Source organism: Cinclus cinclus, chromosome 6, assembly GCF_963662255.1.
Source record: "Cinclus cinclus chromosome 6, bCinCin1.1, whole genome shotgun sequence".
Lineage (NCBI taxonomy): Eukaryota > Metazoa > Chordata > Aves > Passeriformes > Cinclidae > Cinclus > Cinclus cinclus.
Genome location: NC_085051.1, coordinates 41,158,384 through 41,180,616, shown reverse-complemented (window position 1 = coordinate 41,180,616; position 22,233 = coordinate 41,158,384). Strand labels below are relative to the sequence as shown.

Sequence of the window (22,233 nt, the reverse complement as noted above, 5' to 3'; positions counted from 1 at the left end):
ATCAATATTTTTACGCCGCTTTAAATCTCTCGTCTTCCCTGCACTCCCATGTCCCAGTTCAACGATTTCTAAGCAGCAGGTATCACAATAAATTTTATTCCAATCCATTTGCTCTGTATTTTCTGCTTTTTACTGGGACATTTTCACCTGGATGAACTGTGGAGTTACTGAACTTGTTGGAGACTGTGTGAAGAGTGCAGGGGAGCGGAATAGGATTGCTGAACAAATAAACGGGTCTACTGTAAAACTACACATCCCAGGATGCTTTGCGGCCTGCCCGCGTGCGCCGCCGTGAACGAGTGCTGCCATGGAGACTACAACTCCCAGGCCACATTGCGGGCACGGCGCATGTGCGGGTGTCACCACCTTCCCCCTTCTCGGCGGCCCGGCTGCCGAGCGGACGGCGTACGCGGTCAAGATGGCGCTAACCAGGTGGGTCGGGCGGGCCCAGTCGGGCCGTGAAGGTGCTGGGGCTCTCCCCCGGCCGGGCCGGCAATTCCCTGCCGCGCTGCGGGGCTTCCCCGACGGGAGAGGCCGCGGTTAAGGAGCGCTCTGAGGGGCCGCGGCCTCTCCTGGGGAATGGGCCCACAGGCCGGGCCGCGGCCGCAAGGAGTATGGCGAGGGCCGGGCGGGCCTGGGGGAGTCCTGGCGGGAGGGGATGTTTGGCCCCTAGTCAGGGCTCTGCTTCTTTTGCGTGTACACTGCGGGTGGAAGGAGCTCCTCCATCTCGGTTGGGTCCGTGGTGTTTTCTCGAGGTTTCTTCACCGTCAGAGAGGGCGAGCGGTCTTTGTTATGAGTTGTAGTGTCTCTCGCAGGGCATGGGAGTGCAGTTCCGGTGGCTGCCCCGGAAAACCGAGTTTTTCTGGGTACTTTCTTCGTAAATGCGCAAATAGCTCTGTAGACAAAAAGAGCTGAAAAAGGAGAAGTGAAGAAATTTGGGTTCGACTTGCTCTTGGCAGGGAGGTGTCAGGCGTTGAGAGGGGAGGTTGTCAGATCTGTCTGTGGGTGTTTGCCTTGAGAGAAAGGAAGAGCGAGTCGTTGGGACTAGAGACATAGGAACATACTATTTCTTTCTTATTTGTAGTAGTGTAAAGAAAACCAGTGATATGTGACATTCCTGTTGGAAAAGGGGCATTGTCACTTTTCTGTTCAAACACAGTGTGGATGAATTTAGCACTAATTTTGTGAGGAATCTTCCAGAATGCTGAGAAAGCACACACTGCCTTTGCCACTCTAATTTCAGAAGTTTCTCACATTTATGAGTGTAATAGTCAAGTTTCATAAATAGTTTCTCAATCTGTAGAGAGTGATTGTAAAGAAAGAATTAACTTAGAAAGGAGTTGACTCAAACATAGTTGAGTGTCTATGAGTGAAATTACCAGAATCAACTTTTTATGTCATTCTCTTTTGGGTGCTGTCTATGGATGTCCAGTTTTTTGCCAGCTCCAACCCAGCTGTCCCAAGATCAGCTAGAGCTAGAAGAAAGAGCAAGAGCTCAGAGATCCAGGCAGACTGCTCTGGTCTCCTCACGAAGGGAACCTCCCCCATATGGTTACCGGAAAGGATGGATACCACGGGTCCTGGAGGTAAATATTTAAATTGATACAGTAATAGTGTGTCTGCTAAAGGGGGAAAAAATTCTGGAGTAGAAATAAACTCTGAGCACCTTGAATGTTGCTGAGAATTGTGCAAAGCCTTACAGTGTGCATCATCTAGACTGCTTCATATATTCTTGTGTTGGAAGAGGTTCCAATCCACCAGGTTTCTTAAAATATCTGATGGTAAACAGTATGGTCTATGTCTGCTTCTCTTCAGAGATTGTTGTGTTGTAATATAGGAATGCGACTGTGGTCCTTTGGGTTTACAGTCTCTGAACACAAGATTCCTGTGAGAAAGATAGCCATATTGTTCTCCTGTTAGTGTTAAATACACATTCTGGATTATAGATGAAATAAATGAACATGTGTGTATCAGTAAAGAGAACATTCATGTGTTCTGTTCAAAAAGATAGCTGCTGTTGGGGGACAAAGTTATTACAGTTGGAAGGAAACTTAAAAATTGGTCAAATATTTGTTGTTTAAGTATGTTACTGGCTGAAGGGCTTTGGACAATTTTGTGTTTCATTAATTGTAGTTTGTGCCAGTTTAATGTAATCTAAACTGGAACTGCTGAAGGTAGAAAGAAAATACTGATGCGTAGCTCTGATGACAAAAATGTTTTAGTAGTCTCTCACTGTGAGCTGGAAAAACCTTGTAATTTGAAGTGATCCTTGGCAATAACTTCTGAGACCTGTTCTGATGAGGCACAGGCCAGTGCTCTTGGGAACAAGCATGCCATTGAAGTTTTATTACACTAGTTCATGTATGATCCTACATTGTTTCCAAATGCCATCATTTCATCAGCTTCTAACAACATCAACATTTATGTTTGAGTGCCATTTTTGTAAATCTAACACTGTTCTGTGGTGATCCATGTACTTCAAACAGTAGTTCCACTGGTTCACTGAAAGAAAACATTCTTATATGGGTTCAGCACTTAGTCATATGCTGCATATGTATGATGTCAAAAATTATACTTTCATTATACCCAGTGTAGGTTTCCCTTCCTACGCTGTTGAGTGCTAAAGTTAATATTGTAGTGCTTATTCTTTCTTAATGTTAATAAAGATGTTTTTTAAGAAGCCAGGTGCTAAAGGTTTGCAAAGAGTTTCCAGCACCATTTATCCACAAATTAATACATATCCCAAAAAGCCTGTTAAGGGCTCCTTTCTGCTTCATAAAAATGTGCAAATTGCAGTAAATGCTTTCAAAGCATAGCCTTTGTCCAGTGACCCTGGACTGCAGTTGCTGGAAAATGCAAGACCTGCTCTTAATACATTATGAGTTATGGAAAAAAAAATTGAAGAACGACTGAATTTGATTCTAGCTAGTACTTTAACAACTAATTGTTGATTGTGAGACATCCAGTGGAAAACTTCTGATAATGGAAACTATGTTTCAAGGAGTATTTGCAGATGGCATAAGCACACTGTCCCTGTTTGGAAGTGTTCTTTGTCATTTCCAGTCTCAGTCCACTCTGTCCCAGTGGTGGTTACTGCTTGGTCACATGGTGAGCATGGAGGGAGATTGATGTGCTCAAGACACCTACTCTTATTTTTTTGATCTGTTTTGTTACCAGACTCCACCATGCCATGCCATTGCAGCAGAGAAAGGGATAGATGCTCATGCTGCTTTAAGCAAATACTTCCTACAAAGCATTGCATTTGAAACTGTAGCCTGAAGTTTTATGAATAGTACCACTGCATCCTCTGCGGTATTGAGCCAGGAAGATCTGCTTTAACAAGTCTTTTGGTTATCTGTTTATTAAATGCTTTTACACTAACAAGTTGTAGGAGAGAGGAATAAACTGTAAGAATATTGGGCTGTTGGGTGCTGGCCCAGTTTTCAGTGTATTTACACGTCAAAGTGTGGGAATGTTTCACACATGTAGCATTGTAAAGCTATGAGCTACAAGCTTTGAGAAGAGTGGAGTGCTTTATTTATTTTCTTCCCTTCATTATGGTGTGAAAAGCAACAGATAATCAGTAGAACTCTTCATTGAAATGCGCTCTTGTAATTTTAGTATCCACAGTTGCTTTATTTAAGAAGGTCAGTTTTTAAAGTTTAATTAATAACTCACATGAGAATTAAATACTTAATTTTGTATTGTCTGCAGCAGAGTGTTGCCTGCATATTATAGTCGGTAATATCTGTTCCTGCTTCATGCAGGTGATAATTACTGCAAGATGTCTCTACATTTCAGTGTCTTTTAGTAACCGTAAGTTCTCTTATTAATTGCTCTCTTACCAGTGAAATAATAAAGTGACTGGGGCATTCTTGCCAAGTTTTGTTGAAATGAATCTGCTCTTACATTCCATTTTGCATCTTTTTGACTTTTGGACATTCACTGCTTTTTCTTCTGTAGGATTTTGGAGATGGGGGTGCTTTCCCAGAAATTCATGTGGCCCAATATCCATTGGATATGGGTCGAAAGAAGAAGATGTCCAATGCTTTGGCTGTTCAGGTGGATGCAGAAGGAAAAATAAAATACGATGCAATTGCTCGACAAGGACAGTCAAAGGACAAGGTAATATTTCTTCCAGTATGTCAGGTGGCTCATATACTTGGAAAAGTTGTATGTACACATTGCATATACTTGAACTCATTGGTCTGGCATTAGCCACATGGATTATGTCCTCTTTTTTTGTTTAAGAATTAAAATAAAGTCAGACAGAAATTGTGACCTTCTCTGTAATATAATTAAGAGATAAGGTAAAAATGGTGAAAATCTCTACACAGGACTTAGTTGATGGCTTAGCAGTTTTCATTTTCTGATGAAGGCAAGAAACTGAAAACAGTTTTGTGGCCTCATTTCAGAAGTTAGAGAGAGGGAGCATAAAACTGGACAGGAAACACAGGTCAGCCTTTAGAATACTGCACCTTGTGTCTTTCTGATCCAGTATTTGATGCTTCTAGTTGTTTTCAATGTTTCTGGGTGTTCTGTTCACTTGAGGTCATAACTAGTTTTGAGGAGATCACGCACTTGGGTCTTCTAAGTCTACTTGAGGGAGTATTTACACCTGCCTTTTCAAGTGTAACCAAGTGGGCTACGTAGACTTCAGTGCTCTTAAGCAGGTGTTGGGGATTGGAAAACTGCTGAGGCCTGATAAAGTGTGTGACCAGCTGCTCCTTCCAGCAAGCATCTTCTGTAAACAGTAGGGTAACACAAAGAAAGTCTAAACAGAGCATTAACTACAGAGAGTGTTTTAGCTAATAGATATGAATTGTTGTTGTCAAAATAATTTGACTTCTTGGGCTTTAAGTTAGGGTGCCTCAAAAAGCTTATGGTTATGTAATGTGCCCCATGTGTTACTACATTTGAGGAAGGGAAGAAACCAAAATACAAATTTTACCTCTCAAACAAAAAAAAAAAAAAAAAGGATGGGGATTCTAAGAATACAGGGAAAATACTTCTAACAGATAAATTTGTTTCAAATATATCCTACAGCCAGTAGGATTTTATATTTAATTAGTACTCTTGAGTGTCAAAGCATCACATCCTTTATCCTATGCCTCATATGTAACCACAGTACCTTTGAAAAAGATGAGTGCAAACTGTACTGCATGCTGCCATGTGGAAGAAAATAGTTAGACTAAACAGAAGAAAACAGCAGTGGCAATATTTTTGAGGGGACTCTTCTTGGAGTTCCATCAGGCTTTATCTAATGTCTGGAATTATTTTTCAAGAAGAAGGTGTTAAAATATTAATTCTACTCAAAGAATTTTTTTACTAAATATTTGATATTTCACGCTAAGTAGAAATGTTGCTTTGTTGAAAGCATACAAAGTAATTTCAAGCAGATAATTTGGGGAAGCTGCGGGCCAAATGAGAAGAAAAAATTACTCTAGTTAAACCCTCATTTTTACAACTTGTCAAATACATCTTTGCTTACTTGTAGGATTATCTTTATAATTTGTATGTAATAGAGCTGTTCAGATTGGAATGTTTGAAAGCTAACTAGATGTGATAGTAGGCTTGAGGCAAAAGTGATCACAATCTTTTCCTGGGTCTTACTTGGTTTAGGGTTGGGAAAATGCTTCTTAACAGGTAGAGTTAAATGTAAGCTGGTAATGTTTGTCATATTTGATTAATGAGGACCTCTACTTTCATTAACTTTCCTTCATCTATAATGAAGGCAGTAATATTCTTTTTCTCATTCACCAAGATGGAATAGATGTGGGGCTTTTCCAAAACTAGGCTCTGTAGAACTGTAGAATTTGGGTTTCCTAAACCTGATCTCTCCCTTCTGTGTCAGGTTGATCTTCATTGCATCCAGCTGGATGTAAATGCTGAGAGTAAAGACTAAGTGTTGTAATTTAAAGGCAACTAAAACTGATGGAAGAATAGATCACAGATTGATAGAATGGTTTGGGTTGGGATACCGTTTGCCAGACTAGGTTGGTCAGAGCCTCATTCATTCTGGCCTTGAACTCTTCCAGGGATGGGCTGTCCACAGCTTGTCTGGGCAGCCTGTTCCTGCTTCACCACCCTCACAGTAAAGAATTTGTTCCTAATCCTGATTTAAACCTTCCTTCAGCTTAAAGCCCTTCCCTCTTGTCCTGTCACTACATGGCCTTGTAAGAAGTCCGTCTCCAGCCCGTAGGTTCCTTCAGGTACTGGACGGCTGCTGTAAGGTCTCTCTAGAGCCTTCTCTTCTTCAGGCTGAACACCACCAACTCTTAGCCTGTTTTCATAGGCTACAGAGGTGCTACAACCCTGTGGTCAACTTAATAGTCTCATCTGGACTCACTCCAACAGGTCAACGTTGTCTTTGAATTTGGGGCCTCCGAGCTGGATGCAGCACACCAGCTTGTATCTCACCAGGGCAAAGTAAAGGGGCACAATCACCTTCCTCGATCTGTTTGCCACGCTGCTTTTGATGTAGCTCAGGATAAAATTGACTTTCTGTGCTGCAACAGGTATTTGAAACAATTTCAATGGAAACAGCAGAACTACTATTGCTTGATTTTATTTGCTTTGCAGGAGAAATATTGGCAGAGATGTCGTAGGGTGCAGTTCTTTAGTGATCTGTGTTGAGTTGAATAATGTGGAATATTTTCTCTTAAGAGCTTCTGATAGTACAGCATCAGTAGGATTAGATACAGAAATTTCATTTTCCAGAGAGCTGTGGCCATTCATTCAGTATTTCTCCAATCTTAATACTTAGAGCTAAAAGAAACATACTTAGCCCGCCAGAAATGACATGGAGTTTATGAACCTATTCTAGGAGCTACTTGTTTGGTCTGAGTTATGAAGCAAATTTTGCTTTTGCTACAGCTTACGGATTTTTTGAAGTTGAATTTAGTATTCTGCCTTCTTGTAGAGGCAGCAGTTCCATCACCCAGCCCCTATCTCTAGATGACTTGTCAGCAGTTTCTACTATTGCAGTGGTTTATCTCCCTTGCATCTGTTTCCTTATGTATTTTAAAAAATAGTTGCTTTAGAGAATTTTCCTTGAAAAATGCTGTCATAAATGGTAGTCTGACAAGCTTTCTGTTTGGGTTTGGTAGAAAGTCTGCTAGACAAGAAATGCTGGATAACATTGACAGGCATTGATAGATCTGCAGATGGAGTTCCGACTGGTTGTCGAGATGAAGAATTTCTAGCATAGCTGTGTGGTTAGCTCTTGTGCTGCTGTAAATTCTTTCAGTACTTTCTCTACTTTCATTACTAAAAGCCAGGCTAAAATAATGCATCAATAGTGATATATTTTGGTGAGACTGATGCTGTCCCCTTATTAGGAAAACAAGAAGTAATCACATCCTGTGTTTTTGTGAATACAGAAGGAAGAGTGAAATCAAGAAATGGAACTGAGGTTGCTTACTTTTTTCCAGCAAGAATAACTTTTTGCTGAAGTTGGATTTCTTCCTCGTGGCTCAAGGCTCTGGCTTATTTGTTAAAGGAGGAAAAAACAATCCCAAAATTTACAGCTTTTTTTCCCCAAGATTGTCGATTCAATCAAAACAGTTACAAGAGAGTAGTTTCATTGTTGAACAAAGTCCTGTCACAGCTGTGAAACAGGTCAAGAGAAAATTAATCTAACTCAAATAATCAAGTGTTACTTACTCATAACTTACTTGCCTTTGTGGCTGAGCTTGGTTTGAGAGTTGGTTACCAGTTTTTTATCTGGTTTGTGTACCAGGCTTACAACCAGGTAATCTTAATGAGTCCAAAATTGTACATGCTTCATATGGAGAAACCATTCTTTGGCAAGGAAGGAATTAATGCTGCATTGCTTGATAGAAAATTCTTGATGTACATATAGGATTGATGAGCACTGTACGGGGCTGGTTGGGATATACAGACCAAAATATGCTGAGGATTTCTGTGTAGCAAATGAAGAAATTTCTGTCAAGACACTTGCATCTATTAAGTGCCTTGTGAGACTCTGAATGTGACTGATGTCTAAATCCTGCCATGTGGTACAGTATCTTAGCCAGTTAGGTAACATTGTTTTCTTTCTGATTGCAGTAGCATGCAGATTCCTAATTGTTGCCTGTTAAGGCTGCCCCAGCCTGGGAATTACATAACTGTAGCAAAACTTGGGGTTTTTCATTCTGCCTAAAAGGAGATTCTGCTTTTCAGTAGCAATCAGAGTGAAATAGCTAAAACACAGGCTGATGCTTCCTTTCAAATTTTGTGGATTGAAAAATAGTAGTGGGATGGGTACAGTATAATATCAAACAATCCCAGTCTCTTTTTTATCTTAGATGAATCAAATGTCTCAACATTACTGTAAAACAAGATAAATGTCTAGAAAAACAGCAGAAAAAGAATTCACATTTCTATCCGCCTCTTTGTACCATTTCAGAAAAGGATTACAATTAAAACATGCAAGTGTATCAAGTTTTTGATGGCAACAGAAATATTTGTATTTCTGTTAAAATAGATTAAACTATTTTAGGATAGTTTAATCTCTATTATATATTTATTCCATAATAAAGTATCTTGCAATTTTCATGCAGTACTTCAGAGTTTGAATAGCTCATGTAGATGATTTGTACCTCAGTGTAGTGTTTAGATCACTCTTGAACCACCACAGGGAGTACCTTCTTTTATTTTCTTTTTTTTTTGTCACTTGAGATGCTCTAAAGCTCCTTCAGCATACTTTGTTCTTCACATTCTTCTTCAGCAAGACACTTAAGTTAAGAATTACCTTAGAGGAACAGTTCTCTTCAGATATCCTTCATTCAGATCTGAGAAGCTAGAATATTCCTGATACTAATTCAAAGGATTAAAATTTTAGGAGTGAAGGCTAAGAAGCAGAAAATGGCTTTCATGTGGTTAATTAATACTGAGGCTAAAGGTTAATTTTGTAGTTGGACATGTACTGTATAATGAACTTGAAATAATAGTTCTTGACTTTTAACCCTTTGAAGTAAAACTTCCTATTCTGTTGGCTACATGTGAAGCATTCATGTAATGCAGTACGTTTTTCTCTGAAGGCATCTAATAGTGTTCTTTCCCTGTATTTAAAATTATTTAAAGCAGCCAGCAGCTAGCTTCATGTTGTGTGAAAACTCAAGTATCTATATAAGGGAAAGTGTCAAGACCAGATTTCTCAAATATTTATTTTTTCAAGAAAATAGTAAACATAATTAAATTTAAAAATCCAGATGCTAGAAAATACTTGTATCAAATTCTGGAGTAATCCTTGAAAACAGAAGTAAAAATGTACACGGTTTTATCAGTTTGGGGTCCCTAAAAAAGGAAAATACTACGAATGGGAAGCAGAAAACTGCTGTTTAATGCCAGTTCTGAGAGCAATTTCTACAATTACATTTAATCAGATTGCTTTGTTTCTTCCATTACTCAGTCTGTAAAATGGAGTCCAGAGTCTTTATGTAACCAGGTCTTCTATGGGAATAATTGAAAAACAGGTACTCGTAATGCATTTATAGTTGTATATTAATTTTAATTAGTACTCAAAGTATAGTCTAAGCCTGAAATGCTTCCTTTGATATATGTACATTTATAGTACATTTTTATACATTTAGTTCACCAGCACTAGTAAAATCTAATGTCTTCCAGGTTATTTACAGCAAGTACACAGATCTTGTGCCAAAAGAGGTCATGAATGTGGATGATCCTGAACTTCAAAGACCAGATGAGGAGGCAATTAGAGAGGTATTGTATGTACTGATGTGCCTATTTAGCAGTGGTATGCTTTATCTGTTGTAATGGGATGAGATGTACATCCAAAATACATGTGGTATTTTTTCTTCAGATAACAGAGAAGACAAGAGCAGCTTTGGAGAAATCAGTCTCCCAAAAAGTTGCAGCAGCCATGCCAGTTCGAGCTGCTGACAAACTAGCTCCTGCACAGTACATTCGGTATGTAGTGCTGGTGTTTGTGTAAGATGATGTGATATACAAAATGGATTAAAATTGGCATATTTGTTGAATTTCTGAGAACAGAATTCTATTCTTCTGTAAGGAATATGAAACTGGCTTCTGTATTTTGAATTCACCCACTAATGATCACCTAGTTTGAAAATGTAGAAAGTGTAGAAATATGTAGTTGGTAGAAAAGTGTAGTTTGAAAATGTTTGAAAGTGTAGAAATGTCTTTAATATGTCATGAGTTATGCCACTTTGGAGAGGTTACTGTTTTAGCAACAAAATACAGATTTGCCAGGATTGCTATTAATGATGATGCCCTTAAAGCAAAGTATTTACTGCAAGTTTCAAGCCACAACAAGACACATAGCTAAGTTCTTCCCTCACAGAAAATGAGCAGTTGAAGCAATTGGAATTATGAGGAGGCTGATACTTATTTATGATGATTTTCTGTTCAAACGCAAAAAAAAATCACAGCAGGGTTACACTTGGATTGAGGTTAATTATGAAAAAAGAAGTATGCAATGAGGTTCTTAATGAACAGTAAGAAGACACCAGGGCTTCACAGACATAGGTAGGGAGTATTGTGACAAGCTATGTCTGCTGTACTTGTTTTTCTTCTATTTCAGAATCTAGGTTGAAACAGAATATAGCCCTGAAGAGAAGTTCCATTCTGTCTGATGGAACTGAGTCTGCACTCAGTGCAGTATTATCTATGCCATTACCTGCTGCTGACATTCACAGTGGGGTAGTCTTAAACTGTTGTGGATAAAATGAAACCGCAGCTAGAGCAGTGAACTGAGTAAAGATGGAAGTGGGAAAGGACTATGTAGCTGTGTGCAGAGAACTGAGCACTCTGTTTTATTCAGGTACACACCATCTCAGCAAGGAGTTGCATTCAACTCTGGAGCAAAACAGAGAGTTATTCGGATGGTGGAAATGCAGAAGGACCCTATGGAGCCTCCAAGATTCAAGTAAGTATTCATGGCCTGTTCAAGGCAAATAGAAGATTCTGAAGTGCATTTGTGTGCAACATGCAGATTGTAATTGTAATTGTATTCTTAATTGCTCAGAATTAACAAGAAGATTCCACGAGGACCACCATCTCCTCCAGCACCTGTAATGCACTCTCCAAGTAGAAAGGTATGAAATGTCATAGCTGTTCTCAGTTTTGAATGCTTAGGTGGTTCCGAAAATTCTTCTTTGATCTAGTTAATTTCTGTGTGCTTACTCCTTACTGATCTTTTGATAAGATGTTAAGTGATGAACTTGGTGCCCAGTGCAGTCTTTTTTTTTTTTTTTTTCATTTGGGCAGTTCTGAAAGTAGCTGTCTTTTCAATTATCTTGTCAAACACTGAGTAGATGTCTCATATATTTTATGTAAGGCTGCATTGCTGAGTTTGTTCATGGCATGAATGAGTTAACCAAGGCTTTAGCCTTGGTACAGGTATGTTGCTTTTAGACAACACTGTTAAACTAATCCTTAATAACTCTAACTTCTGTCATTAAGGATTAGCTCCTGAGAGATGAGTGTAGTGGTGGTTCATCAGTTTGGTACAGCTTGAACAGCTGCTAAATGTGGGGATGTTAACAAGCTGGCTGTGAGTTACAATGAAAGCTTAAGAGGATGCTGAAGAGCTGTCAGGACTTTATTCAGTGTTGGCAAAGATACAGTGCAAAAATAAATCCCATGGCAGAGGGTTTGGGACCAGCTGATCTCTAAGGTATCTTCCAATCAAACCACTCCTTTATTCTGTAATCTTACTGCTGCCAAGAAGAGTTAGTTTTGTTGTGGAATCCTGAACTTTCAACTCTAACTTATTTCAATAGTTACATTTCAATAGCTGCCTTTGAGAAAGTAAACAGTATTTCCTTTTACTATAAATCTGAAGATGACTTTGCTTCTTCTCTTAAATCAGATGACTGTGAAAGAACAGCAAGAGTGGAAAATTCCTCCATGCATTTCAAACTGGAAAAATGCAAAGGTAATTAAATTGTCATAAATTTATTTTTCTAATGTTGATGGGAAACTTCTGTGAATGATTTAAGCTTGAATAATAATTATTTTAAACATCTAGAGTTAAGTAAACTGGCTGCTTCCAGCATGGCGAACACATGATGATACAGTTAATTTTTCTTCAATTGTCCAGTTGAGAGTATAAAACTGAGGGTGAATATGTTATTTCATGGCAGAGATTATACATTTTCAGGGGAAAAAATTTTATTAGTTAAAATCCCCATAATAGTGCAGTCCAAAGTCAAAATCTCTCAAGGTTGCAAAGTAAAGCCATCTAAACTGAAAAAGAGCATAGTATCAGACACCCAAGCATGTTTCTTTTTAATACTGCTGTCCATATTTCTGGGAAGTTTTCCTTGTTGCATTCTTTTGTTAATTTATTTTTTGTTTGAGTAGATATGTCTTGTCCCTTCGATTTTTATCAGTCATTAAGTTTATGTTTTGGAGAGAGGAGAACTTAGTGCTGCAGTAACTGGTCTAATCATTCTAAAACATACTAAACTGTTGTCCCAAGACAGCCTCTTCAATTGGAGGAAGGAAAAGCTGCATGTTTGGATGTTATTCTTTTGCTTATGCCCAACACAGCTGTCTAACTGGGTCTGATGCTAATTAGGAGATCAAATTTTAGGTTACAGATGCTAAAACCAAAGCAAAAAATTTTGTAGAGCTCATTAAAAAAATCTTAAAATATAATCTATAAATAATTTTGAATTTCAGCTTTGGAAAAATGAAATTGGCATTTAGTGTGTCTTACTTTTGCTGGCTGCCTTGTCCCTTACTTTCCTATTTTGAATCAGCTAATCTCTTAACAGGTATGGAAACAGTTTAGGTAAAACAATTTTTAAGCACGATATAGTAAAACAGCTTAGAGACTGGAGAAGCTATTATCTGTAGCTGTTAACACAAAGCAAACAATGGACGTTATCACTTGAAAACTGTCTTCCTAAGATGAACCTTGAAGGGAAGCTGTGATTCAGATTTGGTGGGAGGGTGGAATTGGAGTGAAGCTCTGTATTACCTGGCAAGAATTTGAAGTACATATGAAGAGGAGATCCATTGAGGTATAATAATGATGGGCTGTGAATTTTGTATGTTTTTGTATTCTTACACAACAAATATAGTAATGCTTGTTATAGCAAATACTGTTTCTGTAATTAACTGCCTCTCTGTTTCTACTGTAGGGTTACACCATTCCATTAGATAAACGACTGGCTGCAGATGGCAGAGGACTGCAGACTGTTCATATTAATGAAAATTTTGCCAAACTTGCTGAGGCACTCTATATTGCTGACAGAAAGGTAGTTCTTTAAACTGCTTTGTTCCATATAGTTTTACCATCTCTGTATGTCAGTTTCCTTCAGAAAATCAGCTGTGAATAGGCTATACCTTTTTCTTTATTACTTGCTTCTTTGCTAACGTGAGACTTAAGGCCTTATCCTGTCTCTGAATCATGGGCTCAGTGTGGAAGTCATGGGTCTTGTCTCTCAGCTCTAACTGCTGTGGCTGATGGGCTTTAAGCTTCCTAATTTTGACTTCATTTCTGTCCTGTTTACTAGCTAACTCCATGACAGATCTGCTTGTATCCCAGGTGCTATGCTTTCTGTAATTTTAACTGTGTCTTATTTGTGCAGGCTCGTGAGGCAGTAGAGATGCGTGCCCAGGTGGAGAGAAAGATGGCTCAGAAAGAAAAGGAGAAACATGAGGAAAAGCTCCGAGAAATGGCTCAGAAAGCCAGAGAGAGAAGAGCAGGGATCAAAACCCATGTTGAAAAAGGTACATTTCTTTGTTATATAGACGCTATGGCTTTTTTTAACACTCTGAAGTGTGGGTTTGGAGCAAAAATCTGAGAAATTATCTAAATACCAGCTGAAATGTCTAAGTATGGCATCAGTTCATGTCTTTATTGGTTAATTCACTGGCTGGTTTGATGGGGTGCAGGTTTGAAACTCACCATCAGTATTTTGGTGTATACAGGTTTAGGACACTGAGAATTTTGGAGTTAATAATGCATCAGTGCAAGTGATGGCTTTCATGGACTGTTCTAAACTGATTTTTATAAGCTTATTGCAAATGAGGAGCAGCTTTGTCTGGAAGAACTAAACAATCTTTAGGTTTTCCAGGGTGGTAAATGCAATATTCTGGCTCTTACACTGTTGTAACTGATCTTGCAGAGCTGCAATTTTGTTGGCCAGCAGGCCCCAAAGAACCGTACTGCCAACCTAACTGAATTGTCTCCATTGTGACAAGTCTTGCATTCTGGTTGAAATTACACTTCAAAGATCAGGATGATGAACTTAGCAGTTACAATCTCGTCAGAAGGTAGAGGGATATGGTCATATAATATGCCAAATCCTGTAGCTGGAATGTGCTAACCTCTTACCAAAAGGCTAGGGGGTGGCCAGCTGGAAAGCCACCCTGTTGGAAAGGACCCAGGAGTTGTAGTGGACAATATACTGCATATAAGCCAGCAGTGTGCCCTGGCAACAGTAAGGCTAAGGGAATACAAAGCTGCATCTGCAGGAGTGTAACCAGTAATTCAAGGCAAGTAATAATTTTAGACTGCATCTGGAATACTTTGTGCAGTTATGGGCCTCCAGGTACAAGAAAGACATTGATAAATGGGAGTCAGTTCAGTGGAAGGCCATGATAATGGTCATGGGGCTTGAGTGACTGCCTGTTCAGGAGATGCCGAGAGAATAAGGCTTGTTCTGCTAAGAGATGATGTGCCATTGGGGCCAGATAATGGGAAGGTTACCCACAAGGTCCTCCCACAGGTATTAGTAAATGATTATCAGAGCTCTTCACCAAGTCGCATGGTGCAAGTAGTCAAGAGTTGAAGTGGGAGGTTTCAACTATGTTTCAGGGAAAAAAATTTCACCATGAAGACAAACAGCAGTGGAACAGGTTGCCTAGGAAATCTATCAATCAAAACCTGCAATCTATCCTTGCAGGTTTTCCTCACCCGAATGGGAAAAAACCCTGAACAACCTGTTTTGAATTCAGCAATGATAGCAGGAGGTTGTGAATTTGACTCCCTTCCAACCTGAGTGATTTTCTAATTGATATTGCATCACTGAATGTTGTTCAAAACAGTTAAATCCCTGCATGTTTTAATGATATTTTTTTGCTCAGAATTATGATATCATGATCTGTAAACGTTTTAGGATATTATTTCCTAGACGGACAGTTATTCTCAGCTCTTGGAAGTTGGAAGAACATAGTTATTAGGATATGTCTGCTTTGACTTACCAAGGACAGTCACTTGCTTGGGCCTAAGAAAGACGTGGTGATTGTGTCTTCAATTTATTTAAAGTGTAACATTTTAAATAGTGCTAAGGGTCACTATGCTTCAGTAAAAGAATACTGAATTGAATTACTGTGCCGATGTCTGTGGCATAATTTATTCAAACTTCAAATGTTTGTCTATAATGAGCAATCTTGTACTTGTTCAGAGGATGGAGAAGCTAGAGAAAGAGATGAAATCAGACATGACAGGCGCAAAGAGAGACAGCATGACAGAAATCTTTCCCGGGCAGCCCCTGATAAAAGGTGAGTCACAAAAAAACGCTGGTTTATTCTTGCATTGGCACTGGCTTCCCCACTAGGGAACCTATTATTGAGCTTTCCTTTTCTTGATATTAGTGCCTGAATTATATCTTGTGGAGATAGTCACTGGTATGAAGCACAGTTTGTTCAGTGTATGAAAAGACATTTCCGTCTTCAAAACATAGAATTTTCCACATGAATGGGAGACAGGGGTGTACTGTGTTGGTCTTCGATGGGTTTTTCTTACAGGATTTCAGTACATTCAGGTTTAATTAACACATTGACAGCAAAGATTGAAACCTGAATCTTCTTATTTTGGTGAGACCAGAGTTATCAATAGTGGCTTTGTTTCTTGAAGCTGTTAATTTTAGGTAAGCTTAGATTTATGAAGGTAGGCTGAAATATCTTACTAGCTGAAGCCACTGAGATTTGAGTGCAAATGGTTTCTGGATGCTTAATGTCTCTAATAAGTTGTAATTGAATTGCTCAGCCCTTCCAGAATGTAATTACACTGATTCTTGCAAAAAAACAAATATGACATTTTAGACCAAGTCAGCTTGATGTGAATTGCAGATAGTGGAAAGCAAATTTAAATGTCATGCCCAGCTGAACATAACTTTTCCAAATGTTTCCTTTGCCAGGAGACAAATTTTAAATGTTACCTAGTAAGGAAGAACAACAGTCAAAATCTGGCTCCTGAGGCAAATCATTTGCAAGGAATACACGATCAGGTTGCAATTGAGCATGTCAACAAGTATGGCTTACTGACCTCATAAAACTTTCAAATTTTTAATTCAGGTCAAAGCTGCAAAGAAATGAGAACAGAGATATCAGTGAAGTTATTGCCCTGGGGGTACCCAACCCCAGGCCATCCAATGAAATCCAGTATGACCAGAGGCTGTTCAACCAGAGCAAGGTAAAATATCTTTTCACAGCTGTGTAACTTTCTATAAGAACATGCTTATCCTTTGTGGGTACAGCTAGACTATTAAAGGGAGCCTGTTCTCATGGTTGGTGTGGATACATTAAAAAATAAAATTCTTTACATAAGCAATTAGGAAACTATTGATTTCCTTTCTCCAGAGCCTATTAAAAAAAATATTCGAAGTGTATAGCTGGATTAAAGCATTTCTGTTGTGATTTTTCTCACTTGGGAGTGGGGAGAAAATCTATTTTGCCCTCAAGCTGCAGTGACCTCATTTTCTTCTCTTGTACAAATGCACTGACTGAATAGGAAATCTGCTTTCAGAGAGAAGCAAGTAAATACTTTCTATTCCCATTACTGCTTGTGTTAATATTGTGAAGATACAAACAGTTAACAGCAACATTTATTTTCCCTGAATTTTGTACTATTCAGAGACAAAATAGATGGGGCTTCAGCAAATCCCTCAAGAGACCTGCAGTTTGTCAATCACTCTTTTTCATGTCTCCAATGAAAGACTTGCAGGCAAGAAAGGAAAGCTGATGAACCAAAAATGAAAAAGCAGACACTTCTACTTTCAGAGTTTTTATAAGCCTCTGTGTGATTTGGATCAGTCAGCTTAAATCATGTTTTCCAGAAATTCTGAATAATACACATTTCTGTATGGTTGTACTTAGCTATTACAGACAGCTGTACTTGCAGGGCAGACTGAAATGATCCATTATTCTGAAATGCAGATGTCCTGCAATCCTTCCTGTTGCTATCTGGAAGAGTAGGACTGAAGATTCAATCCCAGACCCAAACCCACTCACTTAATGAGTGCTTGGACTCATTTGAAATCGGTCATAAATCACACCATGTCATCTTTATGTAACTATGTAACATCATCAGTCTATTTTGTTGTTAAAATAAGTTAGCTGACATTCTGTCGATTAACTTTTGCCGTTCTTCACAGGGTATGGACAGCGGCTTTGCTGGAGGAGAGGATGAAATTTATAATGTTTATGACCAGCCTTGGAGAAGTGGCAAGGATATGGCCCAAAACATCTACAGGCCAAGTAAAAATGTGGATAAGGACATGTATGGTGATGATCTAGAGGCTCGAATAAAGACCAACAGGTAAGGAAATAAATTTAAGAAATATTTTAAATTAGTACTCTGAAGATAAGTTAACTGAGTATCATCTTCTCTTGCAGGTTTGTTCCTGACAAAGAGTTTTCCAACTCGGATCGTAACACCAGAGGCAGGGGCAGAGATGGACCAGTTCAGTTTGAGGAGGATCCATTCGGTCTGGACAAGTTTCTGGAAGAAGCTAAGCAACATGGTGGTTCTAAGCGGCCATCAGACAGCAGCCGCCCGAAGGAACATGAGCATGAGAGCAAAAAGAGGAGGAAGGACTGAAAGCCTCTGCTCATTGAGAGGTAGGGAAATGGACTGCAATCTTGGACTTCATGCAAAAAGATTTTTCATATTGGGTGTACAGGAGGATGGCATTGTACCACAACCCTTCACAACTCTGGCCGTGTGGATATATACACACACACTAATTCTTCAGCTGTGTGAGGAGGGAGAAGACATGGAGACCACTTGGAAACATTTCATACGGGAATTAATTATTCTTTAGCAAGTTCTCTGACTTGGCTGATTTCCCATTGCCCAGCATCTCAGGGTAAGAATGTAGCCCCCTTCCTACAGCTTTAGTTTTTGGAGGTAGCTAAAGATTTAACTTGTCTGTTAAAAACTTTCCTGCTGTATATAATGATCATCATATGCTGTAACAGATGCTGGGGTATTAATGATTCAGTGTTTTAGTGTGGCTATACAGTTTATTTCAACAAGGGAGGGGAAACAGCTGGATTCTGTTTTAAAACAAGTACTCATTCATAGTTTCTCAGTAATCTTTATTTTAGTTTCTTTACATTTAGTGAAATAAAGCCTCCTTCCACTCACTCACTTTGACTCTTTCTTTGACTGTGTCTTCTACGGATCTGCTGTTTGAGAGTGAGCTGAAAACAATGGAAATTATTGAAATTAGCTAGGCAAGAAAGTTTGTTATTTTTCACTTCTGATTACCCAGGACATTGACAGAGAAAGCAGAAAATACGTTTATAACCAATTCAGTTTTGTAAGCCCCAAGCCAGGGCTTTCCTGACAGGAAAGTTGAGTATATATGCACAGCAGTTGCTAGTTGTACCACCAAAATGCATCTTAAAAACTTGTGCTTTCACAACTGGAATTAATGAAAAGTGACTATCTAAACTTAGCCTAGAAAGAAGTGGGAAAAGTGCTCATGTATTCTAGAGAAACCTCCATGAAAATAACTAATACTTGTGTTCTACTTTTTATTTCACTATAAAGAAGCCTCCTAGCTTGCACCTCTTGTGAGAGTATAGTCTTTGAAGTCCAGGCATTTTAAGTGCATGTGGCTATCCCTACAGCTTCAAGAATAAAAAAGCAGAAATTTTCAGGAAATTGACACTAAATACTGTGCTATTTCCAGTACCTAATGCGATAAGTGAATACAGATAACATCCTAGTTCAGCACAATTTATGAAGGACTAGCATACTGCCACTCTAATCACAGGTTAAGGGAGTCTTTTAATTTCTGCTCCCATTTTTGTACCACAGGGAACTGGCAGGTTGGTTCTTCTTGGGAATAGGTACTGAAGAAACCACAACCAACAATGACTTATGCAGCAACATGAACCATGGCAAGCAAAGTACCACAATCCAAATTCCACATCATTGAATTCTCTCATCAATTCCTTTTACTATCTTCTAGCATTTAAAGTCTCAAAATAAGAAACTAGTTGTCAAAAGAATATTGAAGAATTCGGACAGCCATTGACTCACTATCCTTTATTCCTTATCTGTCAACACTACTGTACACTAAATCTTGGGATAGCAGTGAGATGGCTTTGCTCTGCTTCTATGCTGGAGTGAAGCTGGAGAATACAGTTGTCTGGCTCTAGCTGACCAGTCAAGAACAGACATTTCTGTATGTGTACTCGACCATTATAGTGCCTTGATACCATACAGTAATACACTGAGATTGCTGAAGTGTTGTATTTTTTCCTTTACTAACATTTAAAAACTTAAAAGATGGAGAGAACAAGACCCTACACCAAAGTGAATTTAGAGTTGTCTTGAACACATGAAAGCAAGCACTTGATTTTTCCTGTATGAAATAGCAGCAGAAGAAAAATAAATTTCACTAAAGTTCAAAGCTTAGCATCACTTAGTTTATCCTGTTCCCCCTGCCACTCAACATCCAGATCGGATGTTGGAACCCACCCGCAGAAACCTGCGTTACAAACTGCAAACTAGCTGCATAGCAAATCCCAAACAGTTTTACTGCACTAGCATTACTTTAGCATAGCAGGAGTTTTTGGTCTTGAGAGTGATCTCGCTGGTATCTCTATGATCTTGACCCCTAACACCTCAAGCTGAGAGGAAGGAATAAACAGAAGTGGTAATGATTTTTAAAAACATTAAAAGCACGCTGAGTGGTAAAGTCCTTAACCGCACTTTGGAAAAATATGGTAATGTTTTCATGTTACTGTGTCCAGTTGAAGGCAGAATTCGAGTCAACTTGTCCCTTTATTTCATTAAAGGAACTGGCACATTACCTTGGAACCTTCAAGAATGTGGGGGTCCTTCTGTAACACATTCTGAACTTCTTCTGGAGTTGAGAATTTAATCCAGCAATAACGTCTGTGAAAGCCTGTATCTCTGTCCTAATTACCAATTAAAAAAAAATGCAATTACTACAGGAAATATTCACACAGGCTGTTTAAACCTTTATACAGATACTGAATTTAAGGATTCAGAAATTACCAGAGGAATTGTCACACTTGCTGTAGCAGGAGCCTTTTTCACACTAAGACATTTGCTGTCAGTGACAGCATGGGGGGGGGTCTAACAAAGGCTGTTTTACATCCCTTTCAATTTGAATCCAGCAATAGTAACAAAAAAATCATGATTTTAAGACACAATTGAAGCCTGGAATAATGTATAGACATTAGTTTCGAACTGCAGAATTTATCTACTAATTAAGCCTGTCATAACAGATCTGACATTTGGCCACAGTACTTGAAAAACATTCAGCAAGATAAAGCAGCTGCTTAAGAGACTACCAAGCAGAGTGCAATTCAAAATGACAAGCACTAACTGCACTTAAAATAAAAAAAAAAGTTATTTTTAGAAATAATCTGCCAGTCACAAAAGACAGTTGTCAATGAACATGTGACAGTGAGGAAAAGCCAGGTATATCCTATATATACACAAACACACATATACATATATAGCCTTCTAGCCCTACTCTGATCCCACTCAGAGCTCACAACAGCTCAGCCACTCGTCATCAGGCATAACTGGCGACACTTCCAAATCACCTACAAGGTACTGCCTGGTTTCAGTATCACAGTGATGTCTAAATTAGGCTGTCCACTGGTGATTCTTGTAGCTTGGGGTTTTAAGCATTGATGAAACTCCTCAATTAATCACTGACTCTAAACATACATGCATATTTTAAACAAACATTCACATACATCACATGAATCAGTGATGGAAGCTGGTTTGTGGCAAGCTACCAGACTTTGCAAGAAAAAAATGTAATCTGACCTGGGCTTGAGGAAAAACAAGACAGGCAGGCACCTAAGCTTCAAGTGTTCAAAACAACCAGCCTGTTTCAAACTCTCCATTTCCAAACTAATCCTCAAACTAATGGAGAGAGAACCCATCAGCTCACTAACTGAAATTCACCACAAAGTGTGCTTAAGTTAACAGGACTACTTCAAGTGGAGAAACACACACTAGGCAGAACCTTTACACTTTCAGAAATGGCCTGCAATTTACCTGCAAAGAAACACTTTTTTTGACTGTTCATCTCTAAAAAAGGGGCACTAGATACTATGATCCCTGACCTATACACTTACAATATAAGCAGCCAAAACGACAGAGGCATTGGCAGCACCCTGCAGAGGTTATGGGTTTTGTTAGCCCTGCATTCTGGATGGGGTCTGAATCCACAGCAAGAAGAAAAACGGTAGGTTCATACCCACACCTTTAGTTTTTGTCCAGTGAAACGAGGAACACAAAAACTTTATTCTGTCAGAAGAATGACAGAGAAGCTCAAAGCACTTTTAGATTAATTATTCAGAAATGGCAGCATCAACAGGATGTAAAGGACAAACAGCTCTGTAAATCTCTTTGAATGTCAGTGGAATTCACCAAGTTTAAATAAGGCCGAGCGCTCACAGGCAAATGGCGGCCCTCCTGGAAGAAGCTAAGGGTAGAGAGCACTGAAAACCTCAACAGAGTTCAAGATGAGGTGTCCAGAATGCAGCTCCGAGGGAGCGGGGAAGCTGCTTCGGGGCAAGGCCTCAGCCGCAGGAGCAGCCCGCGGCTCTTCCCCGCTTCGCCGAAAAGACGCGAACTGCGGCCCGGAGGACGCGCAGGTACTCACGAACGGCAGCTGGCACCTCTGCACCGACCCGAACTGGGAGAAGTATTCCTTCAGCTCCTCTGTGGGAAAACGCACCTGGTTACCCGGGCCCGGCGCTCCGCGCAGCCGCGCCGCCCCGGCCCGACCCCCAGCCGGTGCCGGCACACGCGGCGGGGCCGTCCAACCCCGCCAGCGGTGAAGGATGGGGGTGGGGAGCGCAGACTTACTGCTCGACACCGTCCAGGGAATCTCAGCCACGAAGATGTCGAAGAGCTGCCGGGAGCGGCGCCCGGCCGCCCGCACCGCACCGGCCGCCGCCATGTCGGAACGGCGGTGAGAGGGAGGGACGGAGAGAGGGAGGGAC

At 39.7% G+C, this 22,233-nt stretch overlaps 2 protein-coding genes across 2 annotated transcripts; one reads left to right on the top strand and one right to left on the bottom strand.

Annotated features, from left to right (window-relative positions):
• The first annotated feature begins 375 nt into the window (after nt 1-375).
• SNW1 (SNW domain containing 1) lies at nt 376-18,372 on the top strand. The gene is made up of 14 exons (XM_062495238.1): nt 376-432; nt 1,433-1,586; nt 3,964-4,125; nt 9,631-9,726; nt 9,827-9,933; nt 10,808-10,912; nt 11,012-11,081; nt 11,858-11,923; nt 13,137-13,253; nt 13,587-13,728; nt 15,408-15,504; nt 16,300-16,417; nt 17,379-17,542; nt 17,620-18,372. The coding sequence occupies exons 1-14, from the start codon at nt 419-421 to the stop codon at nt 17,822-17,824; spliced, it is 1,617 nt and encodes a 538-aa protein (XP_062351222.1). The 5' UTR covers nt 376-418; the 3' UTR covers nt 17,825-18,372.
• SLIRP (SRA stem-loop interacting RNA binding protein) lies at nt 18,308-22,228 on the bottom strand. The gene is made up of 4 exons (XM_062495241.1): nt 22,097-22,228; nt 21,891-21,949; nt 20,053-20,160; nt 18,308-18,429 (listed from the first exon to the last, which is right to left on the bottom strand). The coding sequence occupies exons 1-4, from the start codon at nt 22,188-22,190 to the stop codon at nt 18,370-18,372; spliced, it is 321 nt and encodes a 106-aa protein (XP_062351225.1). The 5' UTR covers nt 22,191-22,228; the 3' UTR covers nt 18,308-18,369.
• Between the last annotated feature and the right edge of the window lie 5 nt (nt 22,229-22,233).

Bases quoted from the DNA above. Each gene is read 5' to 3' on its own strand.
- SNW1 (XM_062495238.1), top strand. The intron at 10,913-11,011 runs GTAAGTATTCAT...TTAATTGCTCAG, and splicing joins ATGGAGCCTCCAAGATTCAA to AATTAACAAGAAGATTCCAC. The intron at 11,924-13,136 runs GTAATTAAATTG...TTTCTACTGTAG, and splicing joins CAAACTGGAAAAATGCAAAG to GGTTACACCATTCCATTAGA.
- SLIRP (XM_062495241.1), bottom strand. From the start codon at position 22,190: ATGGCGGCGGCCGGTGCGGTGCGGGCGGCCGGGCGCCGCTCCCGGCAG. The intron at 21,950-22,096 runs GTAAGTCTGCGC...GTTTTCCCACAG, and splicing joins TCCCTGGACGGTGTCGAGCA to AGGAGCTGAAGGAATACTTC. The intron at 20,161-21,890 runs GTGAGTACCTGC...ATTGGTAATTAG, and splicing joins AGAGGTGCCAGCTGCCGTTC to GACAGAGATACAGGCTTTCA.